Source organism: Vombatus ursinus, unplaced genomic scaffold (assembly GCF_900497805.2).
Source record: "Vombatus ursinus unplaced genomic scaffold, bare-nosed wombat genome assembly UNPS02014176.1, whole genome shotgun sequence".
NCBI classification, from domain to species: domain Eukaryota; kingdom Metazoa; phylum Chordata; class Mammalia; order Diprotodontia; family Vombatidae; genus Vombatus; species Vombatus ursinus.
In genome coordinates, this window is record NW_020953954.1 from 126,690 (window position 1) to 148,876 (window position 22,187).

General features: G+C 52.7%; 1 protein-coding gene across 1 annotated transcript; it reads left to right on the forward strand.

Annotated features, from left to right (window-relative positions):
* Positions 1-177: 177 nt before the first annotated feature.
* On the forward strand, positions 178-10,467 carry PSMD13 (proteasome 26S subunit, non-ATPase 13). Its single transcript, XM_027860215.1, has 13 exons — positions 178-289; positions 400-478; positions 3,897-3,931; positions 4,015-4,070; positions 4,254-4,297; positions 4,500-4,586; positions 5,120-5,291; positions 8,706-8,785; positions 8,877-9,002; positions 9,260-9,322; positions 9,414-9,494; positions 9,573-9,689; positions 10,062-10,467. Exons 1-13 carry the CDS (start codon positions 195-197, stop codon positions 10,155-10,157), a joined length of 1,131 nt encoding a protein of 376 aa, XP_027716016.1. The 5' UTR covers positions 178-194; the 3' UTR covers positions 10,158-10,467.
* The last annotated feature ends 11,720 nt before the right edge of the window (positions 10,468-22,187 follow it).

Sequence of the window (22,187 nt, forward strand, 5' to 3'; positions counted from 1 at the left end):
GCCGGAGGGACTCCCGACCTGCCCCGCGCGGCGCCGACGCCGGAAGTGGGTGAGTGCGCCTGCGCTCCCCGCCGGAAGTGAGCGTGCGGACGCCGGAAGTGAGAGTGCGTTTCCGTCGGCCCGACTGTCCGCGCCGCTCGCCGCCCCCCAGCCCAGCGCGCGATCCTCGCGTCCGTCCCGGAGCCGCCGCCGCCATGAAGGATGTGCCGGGCTTCCTGCAGCAGAGCCAGAGCGCTGGGCCCGGCCAGGCCGCCGTGTGGCACCGCCTGGAGGAGCTCTACACCAAGAAGTGAGGGGCGCGGGGGCGGGGGAGGGGGCCGCCCGGGGGATCCCTCCCGCTCCCCTCCCCTCCCCTCCCCCTCCCCCGTGGGGGGCGCTGAGGGTCCTCTTGTTCCCCAGGTTGTGGCACCAGCTCACGCTCCAGATCCTGGAGTTCGTGCAGGATCCCTGCTTTGCCCAGGGCGACGGGCTCATCAAGGTGAGTGGGGGGGTGACCCTGGACCCTGCCGCCCCCCCAGAATACTTTGGGGTGCGCAGGGGGAGCGGCCGGCATGGAGTGGGGGCCTTAGAGCGGTCTGGGGACGTGGAGCTGGGCGGCCCCGGGAGGGCCCCTCCTGGTGGGTCTTCCAGTCTAAGCCCCCTGCGGTTTCGTGGGGGCTCCCCTTTGTGCGTCTGCCCCCCGACAAATCCCGATGGCAGCGTCGGAGATCAGTGTCCAGAACTGGGAGTCTTGTGGCTCAGCCGCGCCCACGTCCGTGGGCGCCCGTTTTGTTTCCAGTTCTTTGGTTCGGTGAAAAATGCTGCCAGAAAGTCTTGTATAGATGGTCCTTTCCCTCTCCTTGAATTCAAACAATTGCTGTCTTTTAGCAGTTGAGAGTTGTTTCGATGTGCATCTCTCTCTTTAGCGTTTGAGAACATTTCTTTTCCATATTTATTGACAGCTTCAATTTCTTCATTAGAAAATTGCCAGTTTTCTGATGTGATCCTTTGATCACTTGTCTTTTGGGAATGGCTTCAGTTTATACACATTCCTCTCCTTTCCTTTTGTATCTTGGATAGTAAACCTTTATCAGAGACTTCTCCCACAAAGACTTTTCCTAGTTGTTTCCATTTTGATTCTAATTGCATTTATTTTGTTTGTGCAAAAGCTTTTCATTCCTTTTGCAGGAAAAATTGTCCATTTTGTCCTCTGATTACCTCTCTCCCTTGTTTTAAGAATTCTCCCCCTAGGCGTAGTTGCTTATAGTAACCTTTTCCTTCTCTGATATTTTTGTGACATAACCTTTTATGTCTGTGCATATTTACTTAGAGCTTATTGTGGCATGTGGTATAAGATGTCAGTCTAACACTAACTTCTGCCAGGCTGCTCTCGGGTTCTCCCAGCAGTTGGTGTCCTTGAGTTCATCAAACACTATGGCTTATTGTTTCTAGGACTTATTTACTCCCTTGTCATATAGTGCTGCTAGAAGGAATGGCACTCCTCTAGCTTCTCCTTAGATAAATACCCATTTCCATTGTTGGATGAACCCCACTCACTAATACCTTGATGCCTGAAGCAGGTTCTTTCAAGACTGTCCTCTGACTTGGGTCATTGGACCTAGATTTCCCACTGGGGTGACCAGGCTCCTCCTTTGTGTCCGTGAAGACAGCCATCGTGGCCACCTCCTTCACCAGTTCGCTGGTGTATTCTTGTTTTTCTGTTGCTCCCCTAAAATGTAAGACCCAGGATTGAGCGAAGTACTGCAAATGGGCTTTGACTTTAGCGAAACTACAGACATGCTAATTCTGTCAATGCTGCCTAAGATGGATGGATAGCCTTGGCAGGTAGGCCATGCTGATTACAGTCAAGGTTGTGTAAACCCTCGGGCCTTTTTTTATATGAATTGCTGTAAAACCCAATCTTCCTTGTTCTGTACTTCCTGTAAGGTGTATTTCATTATCTGTATATTTTCACTTTTGTTGGTTAGACCCTTTTAGAACTTTTCATGATGCCCAGCAAATTGATCCAGAATTCCTTTCCTGGGAACTGATAACATCATCCGATAATTACAGTTTGGGTTGTTTTAGCTTAAATGCCTGATATTATACTTGCCCATGATTAAGCTTATCTCCTTTTTTGCCCAATCCCTTAGCCTCATGGGAGCTTCCTGCCCATTTATCCACATCAGTTGAGCATTGTACTGAGTTTCTTGGATACTTGGCTGCATACTTCTTTCAGACGGTTAGAAAATTAAACAAAACCCGTTCTGGTACTTACGTCATAGGGCCTCAGGTATTAAGATTTCCTTCTGTGAAACATCGTCTCTCTTTTGTTCCTCGTCTGTATTACCTCAGACTCTCTGGAGTATCTTTGGTTTTCTAAGTTTCCTTTACTAGGTCTGATTCCTCTATGAATGTTAGTGTTTGGGTGTATTTGTTTTGTTTTAATACTGGACTCACAAACTATATTGCTTAATGTTTAAAGCAACACCCTCTTAAGAGACTTCAATAAATTAGCAAAAATTTGGAATTCACTAAAACAAAATAGTTGGGAGTTGCTGGATTTGGCGTGTGTTTCTTTTGTATAATGTAATTTCACATATTAAAAAAGGATTGCATCAGAAGATTTGGAATCGATCCTTGCAGAAAACCTGTTTGCCTAGCAGGCTAATTTCAGTAGCAGGAGACAGATTTAAAAGCAGGACTTAGTTGGGTTAACATATGCTGCTCCTGGCCCTCCTTCTGTCCTGTCTTTGCAGGGTCAGGAATAACACAAAAGCGTTCTGTCTCCATTAGTTAGCAGTCATTTAGATTTCTGACATAGAAAGTAACAAAGCATTGATTAGGGACCCAGAGGTATCTGTGTATAATAGCCTGGCAGGGATACCACTCATACAGTGGGTGGGGAGTGCGCTCTCCCCAGACTGGCAATCTCAATCTCGATCTCGTCTAGGCATCACCTAGGCCTCGAGGTCACTGTGGCCACTGTCCTTAGACGCCAGCCTCCTTCTCTCAACACGTGGCTTCACTCGGCCCCATTGTAGGGCTGAGTTCTTCCAGCCCCCCTGGATGCCCTGGAAATGTTGCATTTGACATGTTTACCAATCTGATTCCTGCCATGCGTGTGGCATGAGGGTTGTGTATGAAGCCCCTGCCAGTCACAGTGGAGTTCCTCCACAGGGATAACTGATGTCCCACCTGTGTGCTTTTCCACTCACAGAATCACCCCTTCCTGGTACACAAACGTCATAGAACGTGCACTAAAATCCCTCAGACAAGAACCCCTGTCAGTGCATCCTGGCTTCTCCTTGGCCTTTCTCAAATCCACTCAAGCAAGCCTAGATCCCTCTCCCTCATTAGAATTTGTCACAACCTTGGACCTGTCTGTTGTCTTGCTTTTTGTTTCCTCTGTTCTTTGATGTTGTCCTAAAGTGATTACCTCTAGCTTGGGGCTGTGGTGGGCTTTGAGGGGATAGATCTCCTGCCTGTTTGCTGCTCCTGAGATTCCTCCTGTTTATACCTGTGTCCTTAAGTAACACGTTTGCCCAACCAACAAGAGGGGCACTGTCCCAAAGGTCAGCCACAGTTCCCAAGGGGGGTTCTAGAGCTGCAGACCAAGGCCTTTCCTCAGGCCTCGGATCGGCCGTGGCTGCACACCGCCCCCTGAAAGCATGAACACTAGCAACTGTTCCCTGGGAGGACTCTCCTTGGGGCCATTCCGGACGGTGCTGCCCGCTTGAATTTTTGTTTAGGAATTGTCTGGTTGTGTGGCATTGTGTCTCCTGGGCCATGTCTCTCGTGTCCTTCCCACCCATAACTTGAGACTGGGAACTAGATTTGGCTCAGAAGGGTGTTCAGGATACTTCAGGACGGAACTGGCATTGTCTAACGGATCCCATTTTTTTTTACTCCCACAGCTTTATGAAAACTTCATCAGTGAGTTTGAGCACAGGTAACACACCCTCTTGTTAATTGTTTACCTTCTGCATTTATACATTATTGAGATTTTAAATCCAGGTGATCTTTCCTTTTCAGGGTGAATCCTCTGTCTTTGGTAGAAATCATCCTTCATGTAGTTAGACAGATGACAGGTGAGCATTAATTTCACAAAGAATGAGCCCCAAAGGGTAAGAGCACCTCAGACTAAGTTCATTGGCCTTTGTTAGCCTAATTATGCCTTACTACATTGAATGATATCCATTTAAAGAGTCTCATACCAGACTGATTTGTCCTTTAGTGCCTCTTCTGATTTAATTCCTCTTTATTTGCTCCAGATCCTAATGTTGCTCTTACATTTCTGGAAAAGACTCGTGAAAAGGTAGATTTGACATTTTAGTTGCACCTTTCCTTTCCCCTTTGGGTTTCCCATGGCTCCTTGGCCCACTCCAAGTTGTGTCACCTTGTGCAGGTGTTGACTGTAAGCTCTGGGAAGGCAGGAGCCTTTTCCTGGTAGTTTCTCTGTTTTTGCCACCTGCTCCTCTGGTTTCTGATCTTTCTCTTATTCCTTTTGGCGACTACAGGTAAAAAGCAGTGATGAGGCGGTAATCCTGTGTAAAACTGCCATAGGCGCTCTAAAACTGAACATTGGAGACCTCCAGGTCACAAAGGTAAGGGCAAGGGACCAACTGTTGGTGCCTTGAGAAGGTCATGTGACCTTCCCTTGTTGATTTAGAGCACTGTCAGCGTCCAACTCTAGGTTGTAATCATGTTAGGAGAGCAGAGGATTGGGAGTCAACACCCAGAGACTCCCAGATTGACCTAGGCTTGGCGAAAGAGCCTTAGGTCACATCTAGGGGTGGTGTTGAACAGCCACCCTTCAGAGTAATGAGATGGAGGTGGGCGTTGTCCATTCCAGGCCACACATCATTTTTACAAGCAGGGTCAGCCCCATCATTGTTGGACCCCGGGTAGGACGGGCAGGGCTGCCTCTTCTTAGGAGAAGGAAGAGCTTTAACCACAAAGGAAATAGGAGGCTCAGCCGTGTCCAGCGAGTGGAGGAGGCATTTGCTGGTCTGCCGGGTGCCTCCTCTCCCCGTGGTCCTGGGGCTCTTTTCTTTCTGCTTCCAGGCGGAGGGGTAGGAGGAGGGTCCAACAAACATGTGCTGGAAACACTCAGAGCTGGCTTTCCGTCCACATGCAGGAAACAATTGAAGATGTTGAAGAGATGCTTAACAATCTTCCGGGTGTGACATCAGTGCACAGTCGTTTCTATGACCTTTCCAGCAAGTACTATCAGACAATCGGAAACCATGCATCCTACTACAAGGACGCCCTGCGGTTCCTGGGTTGTATCGATGTAAAGGACCTGCCAGGTAACACAGAGGACGCTCCTTTACTCTGCTCTGTCCTCTTTGGACGTGAGGTCACAGCACGCTTCCCAGGTGGTGGGAGCACATCCACTGCATCTCCTACTCAAGTATATGGGGAAATTAATTCACATGAAAGTGAAGGGCAGTCACAGGGTCGTCACTGAGCTCCTCTCAATAGCAGAGACCAAGCCAGGGAGGGGAAGGCTGCGTGAGGCATCCCCAAGGCTACAGGGATGGGTTTGGGGTGGGTGGTCTCTGAGCCATCCCCCAGGAAAGAAGCCTGGGTGTCCACCCTCTAGAGGCCATGGGCTTGGGCCCCAGGTCTGCTGCTTGCTGCCTCTCTTGGCCTAACTAGAGGCCTTCTGAGGGTCCTTCCAGTTCTGGATCTGCGATCTAGATCTGAGAACTCACAAGGCCACGGGGGAGTGCCCTTGGGATGGCCTGCATTGTTTGGATTTGCTGGTCTCTGCTTCTGAGAGAAAAGGGCTGCCACCGAGGCCAAGGGGATAAGGAGGCTGCTGTTGGGGGCGGGATCAGAAGAGTGATCTTCATTGGGTAGGATGAGGGCAGGGAGAGCAGCTGGACTGAGAACCAGTAGAACAAGGGTGAGGAGAATAATTCAAGGAAGCCATGGAGGCTGGGGGGAATTTGGAGTGAGTGCGATTCAGCAGTTGTCACAATGGCTTTTTATTTGTGCCGGATGCTGAGGGCAAGGAAACATTTAGAAAAGACGTGACCCCTCGAGGCATCCAGTTAGACAGGAACGTGGGTCACGTCCCCAGAGCCTCGAGGGATCTCTGTGATGTCCTTGCTGCTCAGCCTCCTTCCAGCTGCCAGGGCATAGCCTGTTGAGCCCTCAGCTTGTCTGTGTATCGCCCTCTGTTCTGGACAGTCTCCCCAGTGATGACTTGTGTTCTCGCCCTAAATCAAGTTTGGTCAAGAAGCATTGATTAAGTGCCTACTACGTGCCAGGCACTGGGCCAAGCCCTGGGGATACCCCTGACTTCAAGGGGCTCATAGTCTAAGAGGGGAAGTTAAGGCCCAAAGTCTTCCTGTGGCCCCTTTGGGTCAGCTGCCCCTGGGGTGTAGTTCTGATTCTTCAGAGGTCAAATCCACAGCCATAGTGCATCCCTAGGAGAGGATTGGGGTGAAACCAAAAGTTCTACCTTGTTTCCCAGAAGCAATCTCATCTGCTTTCAGCCGTCCTCTTTGACTGTCGTGTCTCTCTCAGATAAATGTCTGGCCAAGCAGCCTGGTAAGTGATGTTTCCAGTGACAAGTTCCAGTCAGAGTAATTGGCAGTCTTCATCCACTTGGTTTTTCTTGTGTGGATTGTGAGGTTGAATTTTTGTGTGCAGTAGGGGATCTCATTGAGGACGCTTTGTTATTCTGAGACTTTGTGTAGTCAGCTTGACAACATCCATGGGGTGGGGGGGGGCGCAAACATGGGTCTGAGGATCACCCAGGTCATCTCTGTTAGGTCCCATAAGGAATCTTGTATGATCATCTTGCCCTAATTTGGGCCGGGTTTTTTGGTCAGTCTTCTTCCCCGGGTATGTTGCTCATTGTATTAAAAGTGCTTAATGCACTCCTGCAAAGGCCTCCTTCAGTGTGGCCAGGCTCTTCTGACCATCACCTGACTGGGGCCAGTGAGTGCCCTGATCAGTAGAATGTTAGGGAAATGCAATCACTAGGCCCCAGCCCGGGCTGCCGGCTCTATAAACGTTTCTAAATGCAAGAAGGGGACGCAGTGTTTGCTAGTGGAGTTTCCTTTTATAAGGTTTCTTTGGCCTTACCCAGATGCAGCCAGAGGGCACCCACAGCTCCCAGAGAGCCAGGCCTGGAGCCAGGAGGACCTGAGTTCAAATCCTGCCTCGGACACTTCCTAGCTGAGACCAAGAGCAAGGCGCCAACCCTCTGGCTGCCTCCATTTCCTCACCTGTAAACTGGGGGTGACGATGATGAGAATAGCCCCCACCTCCCAGGGCTGGTGAGGGTCAGAGGTCACAGACTGGTAGAGCACCTGGCATGAAGGTGTTTGCTCTCTTCTTCTGCTTGGCAGTTGCTGTGTGCAAGTTAGTCTTGGACAGAAAGCCTTGATGTTCTGTGTTGATGTTCTTGGCTTTATCCGTTTCCCACCTGGGACGTCAGCAGCTTGTCTGGAGTTCAGGCCTTGTGCAGCATCTTAGCTTTTCCCTAATCCCGAGCTGAGTCAGTGGCTCAGAATCTCTGTCCACTGTTGTTGGGGGCTTCTGGATAGTCAATAAACACCTTTGGCTTCTTGTGCCTCTGAGCCTTCCCTCCCCTGTGTCTTCCATGAGATCAGAGCAACAACTCTGCCAACGGGTTCTGTCCCCCTTAGCCGTCCTTGCTGCTCATCGACCCTTCTGTCCTTCTCTGATTGGAAATATCAGGGGTGTGTCTCCTATGCCCACCTCCCCCCATGCACCAGGGCCGCCCTCTATCTGTCCTTTCCCTCTCTCTCCCTTCCCTCCTCTGTGACTCAGTGTCTGGGAAGGCCTGGGAGCTGGGGGAGCACCTTCCCAAGGCCAACCCGGCTCCTCCAGTCTCTGGTGCTGTCCCCTGTCTTTCTCTCTTCTCCCCATCTTCCTTTCTCATCTTCAGTCTCTAGCCACTCCTCCAGTCCACAAAGACAACCAGGGCCCCCCATCCTATAAAAAGTGCGCTTTCTGCCATCTCCTTGCGCTATGGTCCTCTCTAGTCTCCCTTGTCAAGTTGTTGGCTCTGCCCATAGGCCGTGCAGGGCACGCTGTCTCCCTCCAGCCCCTCAAGGGGCTGGCTTCCCCAGGGTCTCCTCCCAGCACCAAGCCCACAGCCAGGGCTTACTAATGCTGATGGAATTTAAGTTAGGTCAGGAGTCCCTATGATGAAAGCTGCCCCAGGAGGGGAGCCCCTGAAGCGCTGTCTCCTGGTAGGGTCATTTCCAGCCGGTTTGGCAGGATCTCTGGGTCAGATCTGTCTGATCATCACCCGAGGGGTGGGACTGCCTTCCAGAGGCATTGTGGAAGGGACCATGCCCTTCTCACCAGTCACGGGAGAGTCCCCCAGGGGTTAAAGTTTGCATTAGTGAACCAATTTCAATGCTTGTTTGTGTCTTAGGGGTACCAGCATGGGAGCTCCAGGATTCTTGGAGGAGGTGGCGTTGTTAATGTCAGAGGATGAGTGGCGAATTCTAGAATTATGGGGATGTGGGGCAGTGGGCCCTGCTTGCCTGGAGGAAGTTGTCGAGTGGAGCCTGGAGGCTCCACCCTCTGGGCCAGCGTTGAAGGAAACAGGTGGGAGGGGTGGTCTGGAGGTGAAGCAGACCGAAGGGGCAGAGCCCACCCAAGCTGCCCAGTTGGGCATCACCCACTAGGCAGACTGTGACTGTGTGACTGGAGGCCTTTTGTCATTGCAGTGTCTGAGCAGCAGGAGAGAGCTTTTACCTTGGGCCTGGCAGGACTTCTTGGGGAAGGCGTCTACAACTTTGGGGAATTGGTGAGTTGGCTCCAGAGCCGGTCGAGGGTCCTGCGGTAAGGGGCATAGCCTAGCGCTCCTCCGGCCAACGCCATCTCTGCTTGGCCTGCAGCTCATGCACCCTGTGCTGGACTCCCTGAGGAATACGGACAGGCAGTGGCTGATCGACACACTTTACGCCTTCAACAGCGGGAATGTCGAGAGGTTCCAGACTTTGAAGCCTGCCTGGGGCCAGCAGGTGAGGCCCCAGTCCTGGAGGGCCACCCCTAGGGTGGGGAAGGGAACGTGCCTCTGTGTCCTCCACCCATCCATTCTAAGTGGAACAAAATTAAATCCTAATTGAAACCCAGGTTCCTCGAGAGCTCTGCTGCCCCCAAGGGTCCCCATTGGCTGCCAGCTCCCCTTGTTTCTTGTCAGCTTTCTCTGGCCAGCCTGGCTTTGGGGTGGGCCTGGGGCAGGCAGAGGGGCCACTCATCTACCTCTTCCTTCACACAGCCGGATCTGGCCGCCAACGAGGCCCTGCTCCTGCAGAAGATCCAGCTGCTTTGCCTCATGGAGGTGAGTGTGGGCTTCCCCCTGGGATGGCCAGGGCTCCCCTGGTGGGCTAGGGTTCTAGGAAGAGGTGGTCACCCCCAGCTTGGCATTGCAGATGACTTTCACACGCCCGGCCAATCACCGGCAGCTAACCTTTGAGGAGATCGCCCAGAGTGCCAAGGTGAAGGTGAACGAGGTGAGCTCCTGCCCAGGGGTCCCAGGGGCCACCCCCCCCACCAGCACCACTGATCCACGCTTGGCTGTCTCCATGTAGGTGGAGCTGCTGGTGATGAAGGCCCTTTCAGTGGGTCTGGTGAAAGGCAGCATCGACGAGGTGGACAAGCGGGTGCACATGACCTGGGTGCAGCCTCGAGTGCTGGATTTACAGCAGGTACAGGCGCCAGACCCCCTGGTCCCTGGGAGGAGCTTCAAAACTCAGATTGCTGTCAGCCCTGCCAGCTTTCAGGGGCCTTTGGGTTTGGGGGGAAGGTGGGGAAAGCCCCCTGGACTTCAAGCATCATCCTGGCTGGTTCCCTTTCTCATTTATTACCTGAATAGGAAGAGGAGAAACAGTGAGGTGGGGCGGGGGGGGGGGGGGGGGGGGAGGGGAAGACCAAGAAGGGGGAGGGGCAATGAGGGAGGGAGACCAGGAAAAGGGAGGGGAAGGGGGGGAGACCAGGAGGACTGAGGCAGTCCAGTATGGAAGTGCCCGCCCAGGCCAGGGCCCCTCATGAGCATGGCTGTGCCCCTGTTTGCCCCCTAGATCAAGGGCATGAAGGACCGCTTGGAATTCTGGTGCACGGATGTGAAGAGCATGGAGATGCTGGTGGAGCACCAGGCCCACGACATCCTGACCTAGGTGCTCTGGGCAGGTGTGGTTCTCGCAGGAGCTTCCAGGGCCTCCCCCGGACCCCTTTGGTGTGTGAGGGAAAGACTTGCCTGCGGCCTGTGCTCACAGTGGTCATTGCTGGGGTGTGCCCACCCAGGATCCATGGGGGGCTGGGGGTGGGGGGCACTGGCCTGCTTCAGCCCCAACCCAAAGGCAGGAGCTCAGGGCCCTCCAGTAGTGCATATTGGTTTTTCTCCCCTTGGTTCTGACCTCCTCCTGTACGGGTCTGTTTTATGGTGTGGTACAAGAATATTGCTGGAATAAACACCTGTAACTTTCCTCTCTGGGCCTGGCTCTGAGTTCAGGGAGTCCCTCTGGCCTGCTGGGGCCTGGGAATGAGCCCAGGAGGAGGCAGGGACAGTGGCCGCTGCTGAGGAATGTGGGACAGAAGTGGGCCTGGCCCCAGGTGCTGGTGAGGGGGGTCCTCACTGGTCAGAAGAATCAGAGAGGCAGCTTTTGGCAGGAGAGACTTTTAATGAGCGGGTCTTTGAGGGGTCTCCTGGAGGCAGCTGTGGGGAGCTGGCATTGGCAGGGGCTCGTTTCGAGATGCCTCTGTTACTCCGAACTTTTCTTGTAGTTGTGGAGGTTTCCTAATATCCAAGCTGAAGGAGTGAGGAAGGTGAGGAAGACGACCACCAGGGCAGCCACCTGCTCCTGCGGGGGAGGGGAGGTGATGCATTCATTAAGTACCTACTGTGTGCCAACCACTGCAAACATCCCATCTGATCCTCACAACAACCCTGGAAAGTAGGTGCTGTGATACCCCTATTATACAGTTGGGGAAACTGAGGCAGGCAGCAGTGTGAGGCTCAGAGTTGGCCTATGTGCTGCCCCACTAGGTGCTTGGGGAAAGGACCAGCTTAGTGTAGTCACTGGGAGGAGGCCAACTCCTTTCCCCATGTCCTGCCTTCCCCTCCCTCTCAAGGTTCCAACACAGCCAGGCCTCCTACACCCCCCCCCCCCCCCCAAAAAAAATAATTTTCAGACCCCATGACCTTCCAAAGAGCAGGACAGCCCAGAAGCCAAGGGAGACATAATGAGCCTCAGGAGGGAGCAGTGCAGTGGCCAGCATTGCCTGCCATGAGATGACTAGTCAAGATCAGAGGACAGTCCCTCTGGTCAGCCCAGGGAAGAGAGGTGGGCTTTGGAGCCCACCCCTCTCTCATTCCTCAAGGCCTCTCTCTGCAGCCCCCATTCCCAGGAGGGTCTTCAGTGCTGTTCAAAGGGGAGGAGGGGAAGGCCCTGCCAGTGGTAGCAGCCTATCTGAGATAGAGCAGAAAGAACCATGACCAGGAGATGTGCTCAGACTCAGCTCAGGCTGCTCTGTGACCTGGTGCTAGTCACAGCCTCTCTGGTCAAACTGAGGAACTGGAGTAGATTAATAATAAGTGAGCTAAGCCAAACCCTAAATGTGCTCTGTGCCCCAGGCACCCTTGGAAATTCCCTCAGGAGGGGAGCAGAATAACAGCTGGCTCTGGGTGCCTCCTGCCCTGGACCCCCTCCGCTCACTCCCAGCTGGTCATTGGGTATCAAGGGATGTGTCCTTAGGACCTGGGACATGGGAGCAAATGACCCCTCTGAACTCTGCAGACCAAAGGTTTTCTCAGCAGCCGGTATATTCCCTTTGTGGAATCGCCAACTGGGAAGGAAGCCCTTGGCCACCCTGCCCACAGACCCTTCGGCTTTGGAGCCCACCCCTCTCTCATTCCTCAAGGCCTCTCTCTCCCAGCATTGTCTGTCTGACCTTACTGGGGCCACAACCCCCTCTTCTCACAGTCACTTACCCCAGTGCTGGTCGGATCTCTGGCCGGCCGGCCAGAGACGTGGGCCCTGGGAATCAGCTGCTTCTTCAGGAAGGCCTGCAGCAGCCGGGAGGTCCTCGTCAGGCTCAGCATGGTCCTCGGTGGGCTCTACTGTGTCTCTCAGGGAAGGGCTCCTTGCCTGTCTGACCTTCACTTAGAGGGTGGTGCTTGCTGCGGCCCAGTGCCAGAAGGCAGCAGCTGTCCCTGTCACAAAAGCCTGAGAGGCAGGAGGGGGAGGCTGGCTCCAAATGCCAGGCATAGTGGCCGTCTGGCTATGGGACGCCTGGGGGAGTGGCCTCTCCCCACCACCACAGGAGGGCCCATCTTTGGTCCCTGGCCCACAGACTGCAGTGGGCTCTGGGGCTTGAGGCCCAGACCCACAGCATTGTCCAAGATGAAAAAGGGAAATTTGGGAATATGAATTGGTGAATCCCGGCTCTGACCTCATTCCCTGAGCCTTCCATCCGTCAGTCACAGCAGCATAGATTTAGAGCTCAAGGAAACCGTAGAAGCCCAACCCCCTTACTGAACAGAAGGGGAAACTGAGTCTGAGAGCATCAGTGATTCGCCCTAGGTCCCAGCCTCCCACTGGGTCTCTCACAAGGTAATTAGCAGCCGTGGCCAGGACTGAGTCTAAATAGAGACAGTCTGGCCTTGATTGCAGGGTCCTTCTCACTGAACGAACTTGCAGTACAGCGGCTCTGGGAAGTAGGAAGGTGGGTCTCCACCTTAGAGCCAACAGAATGGTCTGGTCTAGGGCCCTGCAGTGAATCTGAACCCAAAGGTGCCAACTGCCAGTGGAGCAGCACGTGTTCCTCCCCACCCCAGCAGGGAAGTGTCCTTGGGTTATGCCATTTAGAGGCCCTGGCTGCCGTCTGCACGGCACCGCATACAGGTACATATCAGCATCAGGCTAGGGCGTGGATGAGGTGAGCTGGGCTCCGGGATTCTGTCTCCTTTCTGCAGTCTGCTCTGTCGCCCTACATGCTCTGTCCTAAACGTGCCCAGAACAAAACTCCAGTTGTGATGGAGCTCTGCTTGTACTCTGATCAAGACCCCTAGATTCCAGTGGCTCAGCAGTCCCCAAGGATGGAGGGCATCCAAGTCTGACCACTTGGATTTCCCAGGGCAGCTTGGTGCCCTGTCACTCTGTCAGCCACCCCCTCCTGCCGTTTTGTCTCCTCTTCATTCTTTGGAGGTGGCATGTTGCAGACCTGGCCAGCTTTGCAGCTTACCACCTATGTGGCCTTGTCAAGTCACTAAATGTCCTGGGCCTCAGTTTCCTCGTCAGTAAAATGAGGGCAGTAATCCAGAAACGTGGGCCCTGTTAGTAAAGAGCAGGAGGGCACATTTAGAATGGAGACCAGATTGGAGAAGGGAAGCAGGTTCACTGAAAGGCACGGCTTTAGGAGGCCCGGCTGCCTGTTTGTAAGCCAGACCGTCCATCCACCCTGGTGACGTCAGGCCCAGGATGGACTTTCCTCTGGTCGTTCCTCCATCTTGGGGAGCTTGCCCTTCTGGTTCCTGTCACAGTGGGCATTGTTCACTCTGACTGGGGCAGGCAGGTGCTTGGGGCCACCTGGAGGAGAGGGTGGCTGTTTGCCCACTGTCCAAGGTTCAGGTAATAGTCTCTCCCTCTGTACATTCGTTCTAATAGCCCTACGGCCAAGAAGAGGACACCGTCATTTCCAAGTGGCTAGCAAGCCTTTCACCTGCCTCAGGTGAGAGTGCCACGCCCTGTGCCAGGTGCTGGAGACATAGAGACATGAAAAATATGTACAAACATACCCAAGCTAACTGACAGGTGCAATGACATTTCAACTGTAGGTCAGGGGCAGGGGGTGACTGCAACCCCTCAGGGACTCGGGAAGGGTTTTAACAGGAAAGGGAGTCAGGATTTCCACGGCCGAAGGGAGGAGGGAGGCCATTGAATGCAGGGTCACAGAGGTGGACCCAGGACCCACAGGGACCATAGGATTGCTTTGCCTAGAGCAAAGAGGAGAAAAGACCCCAGGAGGCATTGTCTGAGATCAGTCCCTGGAAAGAGCTGGGCCCAGATGCCCCCAGGAACTTTCCTCAGGCCCTGATTCCCTCAGCTGCTCTGGGGACCCCTAAGCTAGTGCCTGGACCAGGAAGGCAACTTCTGGTCTCTCCCCTGTTGCTGAGGGAGGGAAAGGGTCAGGGCCAACTGCCCATGGCCTATGCTCTTGGGCTTCAGGGGCACAGTTTCTGACGCTTTAGTTCCCTTCTCTTTGCTCCGTCAAAATTCATTCGAGAACACCACACCCCCAAACCCACAACCCAAGTCGCCCCTTCACTCAGGGTCTGGACACCTCTCCAACTCAGCCTTCCAATTAGAAGATTATGTCTGCCCCAGCCCTGTTTGAGCAGGGATCACGGTGGGGTGGGGGAGAGTCGCTAATCCAGGATCCCAGGGCCATTGGGGATTTCAGGACGGCTGGTGGGTGTTGGCCCTCTCTCCTCTCCCTGTCCCCCACAAGTGACAGGAAATTATAGGGCTTCAATAGAAAGGGTGGAGGCTGGGCCAGGGCAACACGGTTGGCCAGCCACCACCTCCACCATCCCTCCCCTGCTGGTGTTCAGGGAGGGCTAGCCAACCAGTGCCCTGGGGGAGCCATTAAGCCCCCATCCTCAAGGGTGGGGTGCAGGCAGTGCCCCCATAGCTGGCAGCCAGCGAGTGTTGAGATTCTGTCCGACCTGCTAATCCCTTCCTGTAATCCTGTCGTTTGCCCCATAGCCTATCCCCCCCCCCCAGCCCATAATTATTCCCTTGGAGTCTGGGGTTGCTGAAAGGAGCATTTATTTGGAGGAGGAAGAGGAGTCTATTAGTGGGCCTAGCTTGCTTCCTCTTAGTGATAAGGCACTGGCACCAGGAGGTGACCCTGGGCAGCCTCCTCAGTCCCTCGCCTCCAGAATGATTTGGGGGTGAGGACTGACCTGGCCAGTGACCACCTAGGTCCAGTTGGGGGGTAGGGTGGGGTGTAGGGAGTAGGAAGGGGCAAGAGGTGGCCCCAGAACAGAGGACCATGGCAGCTGCCCTCAGCAAACTCTCCTTCCTTGGCTCCCCATGGGTGGGTTAGTGTCAAACCCACTGAGGCAGAGAGCCCCTGCATCAGTCAGTTGGCAGAGGCAGAGGCAGAAACTCCCTCAAATGGCAACCCTGGGCCTCAGCCCACCTCCCATCAGACCCTTCTATAAAATCGGAGGGAAAGGTGAGAGGCCGTGTTGCCCTAGGCTGGGAGCCTCCCGATGCCACCATTCCATGTGTGGGTGGGTACTTCTCCTTTTTAGGAATAATCTCATTTTCCCTCGTGTCAAGCCCAAATAAGTTTTTTAAAGGTTACAGCTCTAATGCCAAGAGTTTGTTTTTTTTTCTTCTTTATGTTGTGAGATCAGCATATACCCAGCTTGGACTTGTCAACCTATTAACCCACCCAAACACATTAAGCAGCAGACACTAGCATCTCTACGGCCCTCTTCTCCCATAGTCCCCACCCAGGTCCACCCACTAAAGCAGAGCAAAGCAAGGCTAAATCCTCGAGGGCCAGTCTTTCTAAAGCTTGAAGGGTTCTCTGCCAGCTAAGCCTTCTCTTCTCCATCTAAAACACCCCCTCTTCTCCCCCTCCCCCGGCTTTCACCTGATGCCCTCCTCCACCCTGGGCCCCTTCCTCAGGACCCTCTCCTTGCCAGGCACTGCTAAGCACTTTACAAATATGAACTCATTTATTGAGTGACCTGACAGAGTCTATCCAATAAACATTTATTATGCACCTACTGCATGTCAAGCATTGTGCTCAGTACCCAAAGGCCAAAGACAGTCGCTGTTCTCATGAACCCACTATCCAATCGAGGAAACAACATTTGAACAACCATGTACAAACAAGCTAGATTCAGGATATATTAGAAATAATTAACAGAGGGAAGGCACGAGAATTATGAGGGATCCAGAAAGGTTTCCTGTAAAGATGGAGTTTTAGTAAAGACTTAAAGGAAGCCAAGGGACGTGGGGGGAGGGGGAGGAGAGAGGAGGGAGGAGGAGGAGGGAGAACCTTCTATGAATGGAAAGGAGGGCCAGAGAAAACGCCAGGAGCCAAGAGATGGAGGCCAGCAGCAGGCCAGGATCACTGATTTAGAGTACCTGGAGGTGATGGGGAGCTGCTGGAATAGATAGAATGGGGGTTAACACGGTCATACTTGTGCTTAGCAGGGGAGACACTTGACGCAGGCAGAGCCTCCCCCCGCCCCCCCACACACAAACAGACCTCTAGTAGTCACTGTCACAGTCCACGCATAAAATGATGAGGGCCTGCACCAGGGTAGGGTAGGGAGAGAAGGGGGCATATATAAGAGGTTTTGTGAGGGTTAAATCTTAGCAATTGACTGATGTGGGAGCGGAGCAGTGAAAAGTGAGGGGTCCAGGATAATTCTTAAGTGGTTTTTTTTTTGGAGGGGGTAGGCAAGCAGGGTTAAGTGGCTTGCCCAGGGTCACTCAGATTTGAACTCAGATTCTCCTAACTCCAGGGCCAGTCCTCTATCCACTGTGCCACCTAGCTGCCCCTAACTCTTAGGTTCAGTGACATGTGGGTGACTGAGAGTGAGACAAGCTTGGAAGGGCTTTGGAGGGAAGAGTAATGAGTTGAGTTTTGGACAATTTGAATTTCAGAAGTCTACTGGACATCCAGTTCAACATGTCTGGAAAGAGGTTAGACATGTGAGACTGGGGGTCAACAGAGAGACTGAGGCAAGAAGATTTGAGAATCACCAGCATAGAGATGTCACAGAATCCATGGGAGCTGATAAGATCCCCAAGTGAAGTCATGTAGAGCAACCAGAGCAGAGCCTGAGGGTCACCCATGGTTAGAGGACATGGCCTGGAGGAGGATCCAGCAAAGGAGACAGTGGAGGAGAGGTCAGAGAGGGAGGAGGAGAATCGGGAGAGAAAACCTAGAGAAGAGGGTTCTTACCAGTGTCCAAGGTCACAGAGAGGTCAAGGAGAAAGAGGCCTGAGAAAAGGCCGTTGGATTTGGCCACTAAGATGTCCACGGTCAGGGTAATTTGGATGACGTTGTCAAAAGTGGGACTTAAAAAGAGAAGGAAGGAATCAGAGGTGCCAAGGGCGCCCAGCCTTCTGAGGAGTTTAACTGCAAAAGGGAGGAGGGATGTGGGATGACAGCTGGGGGGATGGAAGGAGGGAGGCAGGGGCATGCTGGTAGGCAGTAGGGAAGCAGCCAGTGGGCGGGACAGAGTGAGATAAGGCTGGGGCTGACAGAGGGGGCAACTTCTTGGAGGAAATGGGATGGAATGGGGTCTCTTGTGCCAGTGGAGGGGCTGGTCTTGGCAAGGAGAAGGGCGACCTCTTCAGGTGAGATAGGGGAGAAGGCACCTGAGAGGTATGAGAAGAGCAGAGGGACAGAGGAGGGAGCAGGGCTAATTGGCTCAAGTTTTGTTTTTTTTTAATTCCTGTAAAGTACGAGGTAGTTCACTAAGAGGGTGGGGGGAAGGGGAGCCATGGGAGGTTCTAGAAGGGATGAGAAGGTTCAGAAGAGCCTCTGTGGGGAATGGGAGAGGGAGTGATGAAGGAGGTCCCCCAGGATCGCCTGACAACAGTGAGGGCCCAGTGCTGGTACTGGACCTAGTCAGGACAGTTGTGATTTTCTCCAGCTTCGTTCAGCAGCTGGTGAGTAGGAGCAAAGGCAGCCCCTAGTGGGAGTGACCCAAGGCTGAGGGTTGGCAGGGCAGAGGACAGTGGGGCCGTGCCCTCCCTCATTCTGGACCTCCGTGGGCCCAGGCCTCTCCTTTCACACCCCACATCCCACCCTTCTCTAGGCCAGGCTGAAAGAAGAAGGTGGGAGCTTGGCAGAAGCATTCAGGTCACCCCAACGTCCATGGAAAGATTAAGTTGGTTAATCTCCTCATCCCTAGGGTTTGGCTGTTGTTAAGGAATTTTGGTCATCACAAACCAGGTGACTGCGTGGTGACAGTGCCCCAGGTGGGGGGAGACAGGAATCCTAGGGAGCCCTCACATCCAGCAGTTCTGTCCTGTATTGTCTAACCACCCTTCAGTTTAAGCTGCATTGTGAGCTCTGACTCCCAAGCCAGAGAGGCAGCTCTTCAGAAAACAAAATTATTAGCATATTCATTACACATATCATATCAATTAATATGAAAATTACAAATTCCCTTCTCATCCTCCTTCCCCTCCTTCCTTCTCCTCCCTCCTCCACTCTTTCCCTGGAGGGCATGACTTCTGGACAGTTCATCCTCACACATCCAAACACACACTTGTGAGCTCTTGGCACCACCCAGTGTCCAGATTGGGAGTCACAGCTCAGCCTAAAGGCAGGAGGGTCTTCTGTGAGGTTTCTGGGAGCCTGGCAGGTATTACAAGCCACGGGCCACTCAGAGCACTTTGTTCTTTTCTTCCCTTTAGAAGGAATGGCCTGGGAGCCTCTTGTGACCTCAAGCCACTTCCCCTGGCTTGGGGCTCAGTTTCCCCAAATGTGCAGTGTATGGTCTCCACATTTGCTCCCAGTTCTGGCCTTCTGTGACTTCTGGCTCACTGAGGCCATGACAGAAGCAGGTCCACAGGTGTTAGGGTTAGGGTTACAGGACACCCAGCAGCTCAGAGCTGGCAGGGACCTCAGAAGCCACCTGACCCGATCGCCTCTACAATATTCCATCGTCAAGGTCATATGAAGGAAATAGGGATGTTTAGCCTGGGGGTGCATTATAACTATCTTCAAGTATCTGTAGACCTTCAGAACTAACAATTAGGACACCTGAGTTCAGGGTTCAGCCCTGCCCTTGGCTTCCATTTCTCCATCTTTCCTGGAGATGGACAGATGGAGAAACATTATTACTAACAACACTAACAATAGCTAGCATTTACACAGCACAATTTACAAAACAGTTTACTGATGTTATCTCATGTGATCTTCACAATTACTCTCCAAGGGAGATATCATTATTATTACCCAAGCTTTAGAGAAGAGGGGAGTGAAACTGAGAGAATTTGCTGATGACTTGCCTCGCATCATCCGACTTGGGGGTGTCAGGAACAAAATTCAAACTCAGGTCTTCTTGATTGCAGGTTTTTAGGACACCCCTCCCCCCTCCTGGCTCTCCTCCTCCCTCTCCGCCCTCTCCTCCTCAGTCGCCTTTGCTGTATCCCCCTCCAGATCATGCCCTCCAACCACTGGTGCGCCTCAGAATTCTGTCCTAGGCCATCTGCTCTCCTTCTTCTATACTAATTCACCTGGTGACCTCATCAAGTCCCATAGATTTAATGACAATCTTTGTACTGATGATTCTAAAATCTACCTTTCCTGCCCTAACCATTGCCAACTTCCAATCTTGCATCTTCAACAGAGACATCTCAAACTGGATGTCCTGAACACACATTTAGGGTTATATAACAGAACTCATTACCTTTCCCTGGGGGAAAGGCCTGGGCCTAAACCCTCCCCTCACACACTCCCTATTATTGTAGGGGGCAATACCATAGGCTCCCAACCTAGGAGTTATCCTGGACTCCTCTTTCTCACCCTCCAAATCCATTATGGTGCCAAGGCCTGTGATTTCACTTCTGTAGCACCTCTAGTCAATTTCACCTCTGAGCATCTCTTGAATACTCCCTCTTCTGTCCTCTGAGACTGCCCCGTCTTGGTGCAGACCCTCATCACCTCACACCTGGACTATTATAATATCCTGCTGGGGGAGAAGGGGAGGCAATCTGCCTGCCTCAAATCCAGTCCATCCTCTAACTAGCTGTCAAATGATCTTTCTAAAATGCAGGTCAGATCATGCCATCCCCCTACTCAGTAATCTCCAGTGGCTCCTTATCGCCTCCAGGAGCTATTACAAAATGCTCTGCTTGGCATCCAAAGCCCCTTCATACCTGTCCAGTCTTCTCACACCTTCCTCCCCAACACCTAGTCTTTGGTCCAGTGACAATGACCTCCTAGCTGTCAGCAAGAACAAGACCCTCCATCTTTGGCCATCCTCCATGGCTAGAGTGCTGTCCTCCCTCTGCCCAGAATAATGACCTTCTCAGCTTGCTTTTAAGTCTCAACTTAAATTCCACCTTCTTCAGGAAGCTTTCCCCAACTCCTCTTATTTCTGGGGCCTTCCCTGCTAATCATTTCCTATTTGTCCTGTCTAGAGCTTGTTTGTACATATTCATTTGCTTGTTGTCTTCCATATTAGATTGTAAGCTCCTTGAAGGGCAGGGCCAGTCTTTTGCCCATTTTTTTGCATATCTGGAGCTTAGCCCAGTGCCTAGCACACAGTAAGTGCTTAATCAATGTTTTTTGACTGACTCTCTGACTGCACAGAATCAACAAGCTGCCTCTAAGAAAAACTCCTGACCTCCCTCTCAGCTTAATCTCGATAATAATAATTGCTAACATTTACATAGTGCCTACTATGTGCAGGGCACCATACTAACCACTTTACAATTAGCTCATTTGATCCTCACTATAACCCTGGGAGGTGATTCTATTGTCCCCATTTTACAGGTGAAGAAACAGAGGCAGTCAAATTTGTATTTAGGTATTTGAGTCTCCAGGCCCTGTGGTGCCCCCTGGCGGCCAGCCAGCTTCAAGGACTCCCAACTCCTGATTTCTGCTGCTCTCTTACCCAAGAGCTCCCTGGTGCAAGGGGATCATTCTTGGGGGAACCAGCAACTGGTTCATTGCTGGCCGGGTCGCTTCAGAGCCTCTAGCTTTCTCCTCCTCTCAAACTCTCTCCCCATTACACACCCACCTGCCTTCTTCTCTGCCTGACTTTCTGTCCATACATACCTCTTACTCTCTTCCCTCAGACTTCCTTCTCCAATCACCTTTTCCCTACACACTCAACCCTAGGGGAATGGCCAAGACCTCAAGGGATGACCAGAGCCCTAGGGGAGTGATTGAGGCCTCAGGAAGTGACCAAGGTGCCAGAGACCAACCGAGACTCTAGGAAAGCCTCCTGGGGAGTGACAGAGGTCTCATGCCCTCAGCATCAGCATGTTTTGCTATAGGCCAATGGATTCTCTCTTCCGTGCCTACAGCCTGGCCTGAGGCCATTGGTCTTACTGACTGGCCCCTCTTCCTTCTGAGCTCCTGCCTTATTACCACCATTGAGGCTGCTGATTACCTCCCTGAACCTTTCCCTCAGCCAGTGTCTTCTGGGGCATCTCAGCCCCACTGCCTCCACTTTTCAGAGCAGAGAAGGGGAAGGGGGAGGGAGGGAAGAGAAGGCCTTGCTTCTCCTGCTCCCAGGCTTCAATGTAGAGTCACTAAGCACAGTTGTACAGTCTCTACTTAGCTATGCTATGGTGGGGAGGAGGCCCTTCTTGGCCCTGACTTTGACCCTCACCCCCCACCCCCCACAACCTGAAGTGATGATTGGATTGGAGGACACATGAGGAAGATGAGGTGAGTGGGGTGACGAAGGGCCAGAATAAATACCTGAGGAATTTGGAGGAGGCAGGGTCTTAGAGATAGGGCTTCTCTCTCTCTCTCTTTCCATCCATTTCCAAGCTTGAAAGACCCACTGGAGCAAGGAAGAAGCCAGTCACAGCCTCCCCCCCCCCCAGTGGGAACGTTCCAGGAAGAATAAGGGGGAGGGTCTGTAAGCACCTGAGCCTGGGCTTTGGGACAGGCGAGGAGGAAGGGGACCCCATGCTGAGGTCCAGGGACCAAGGCCTGCCTTTCTCTCCTCTTCCTCAAGACATTGTCTCCCACCATCCATATAGTTCATCAAAACTATGATAAATGATAAATGAGGGAAAAAATGAGTGTGAAGGTAGGGTTGCCAATGCCTTCTCTCTGAGATCCCACCCATTTTCCCAGTCTATATTATCTTCCTACATTGTCTCCTCCTTCAGACTGTAAGCTCCTTGAGGGCAGGGACTGTCTTTTGCAGTTCTTTGTGTCTCCAGCCCTTAGCACAGTGCCTGGTACACAGTGGTGGTTGTAGTAGTGGTGATGGTGGTTGTAGTGGTGGTGGTGGTGGTGGTGTTGATGGTAGTGGTGGTAGTAATAGTGATGGTGGTGGTAGTGGTGGTGGTGGTCTGCTTCAAAGAGGACCATGACATCACAAGTTGATATCCTGACTCCTGAGGGAATTGAAGTGAGGCAGAGTTGCACAAAGTCATCAGTCAAACTCTCTCTTCCTGAGTCACTGAAGGACA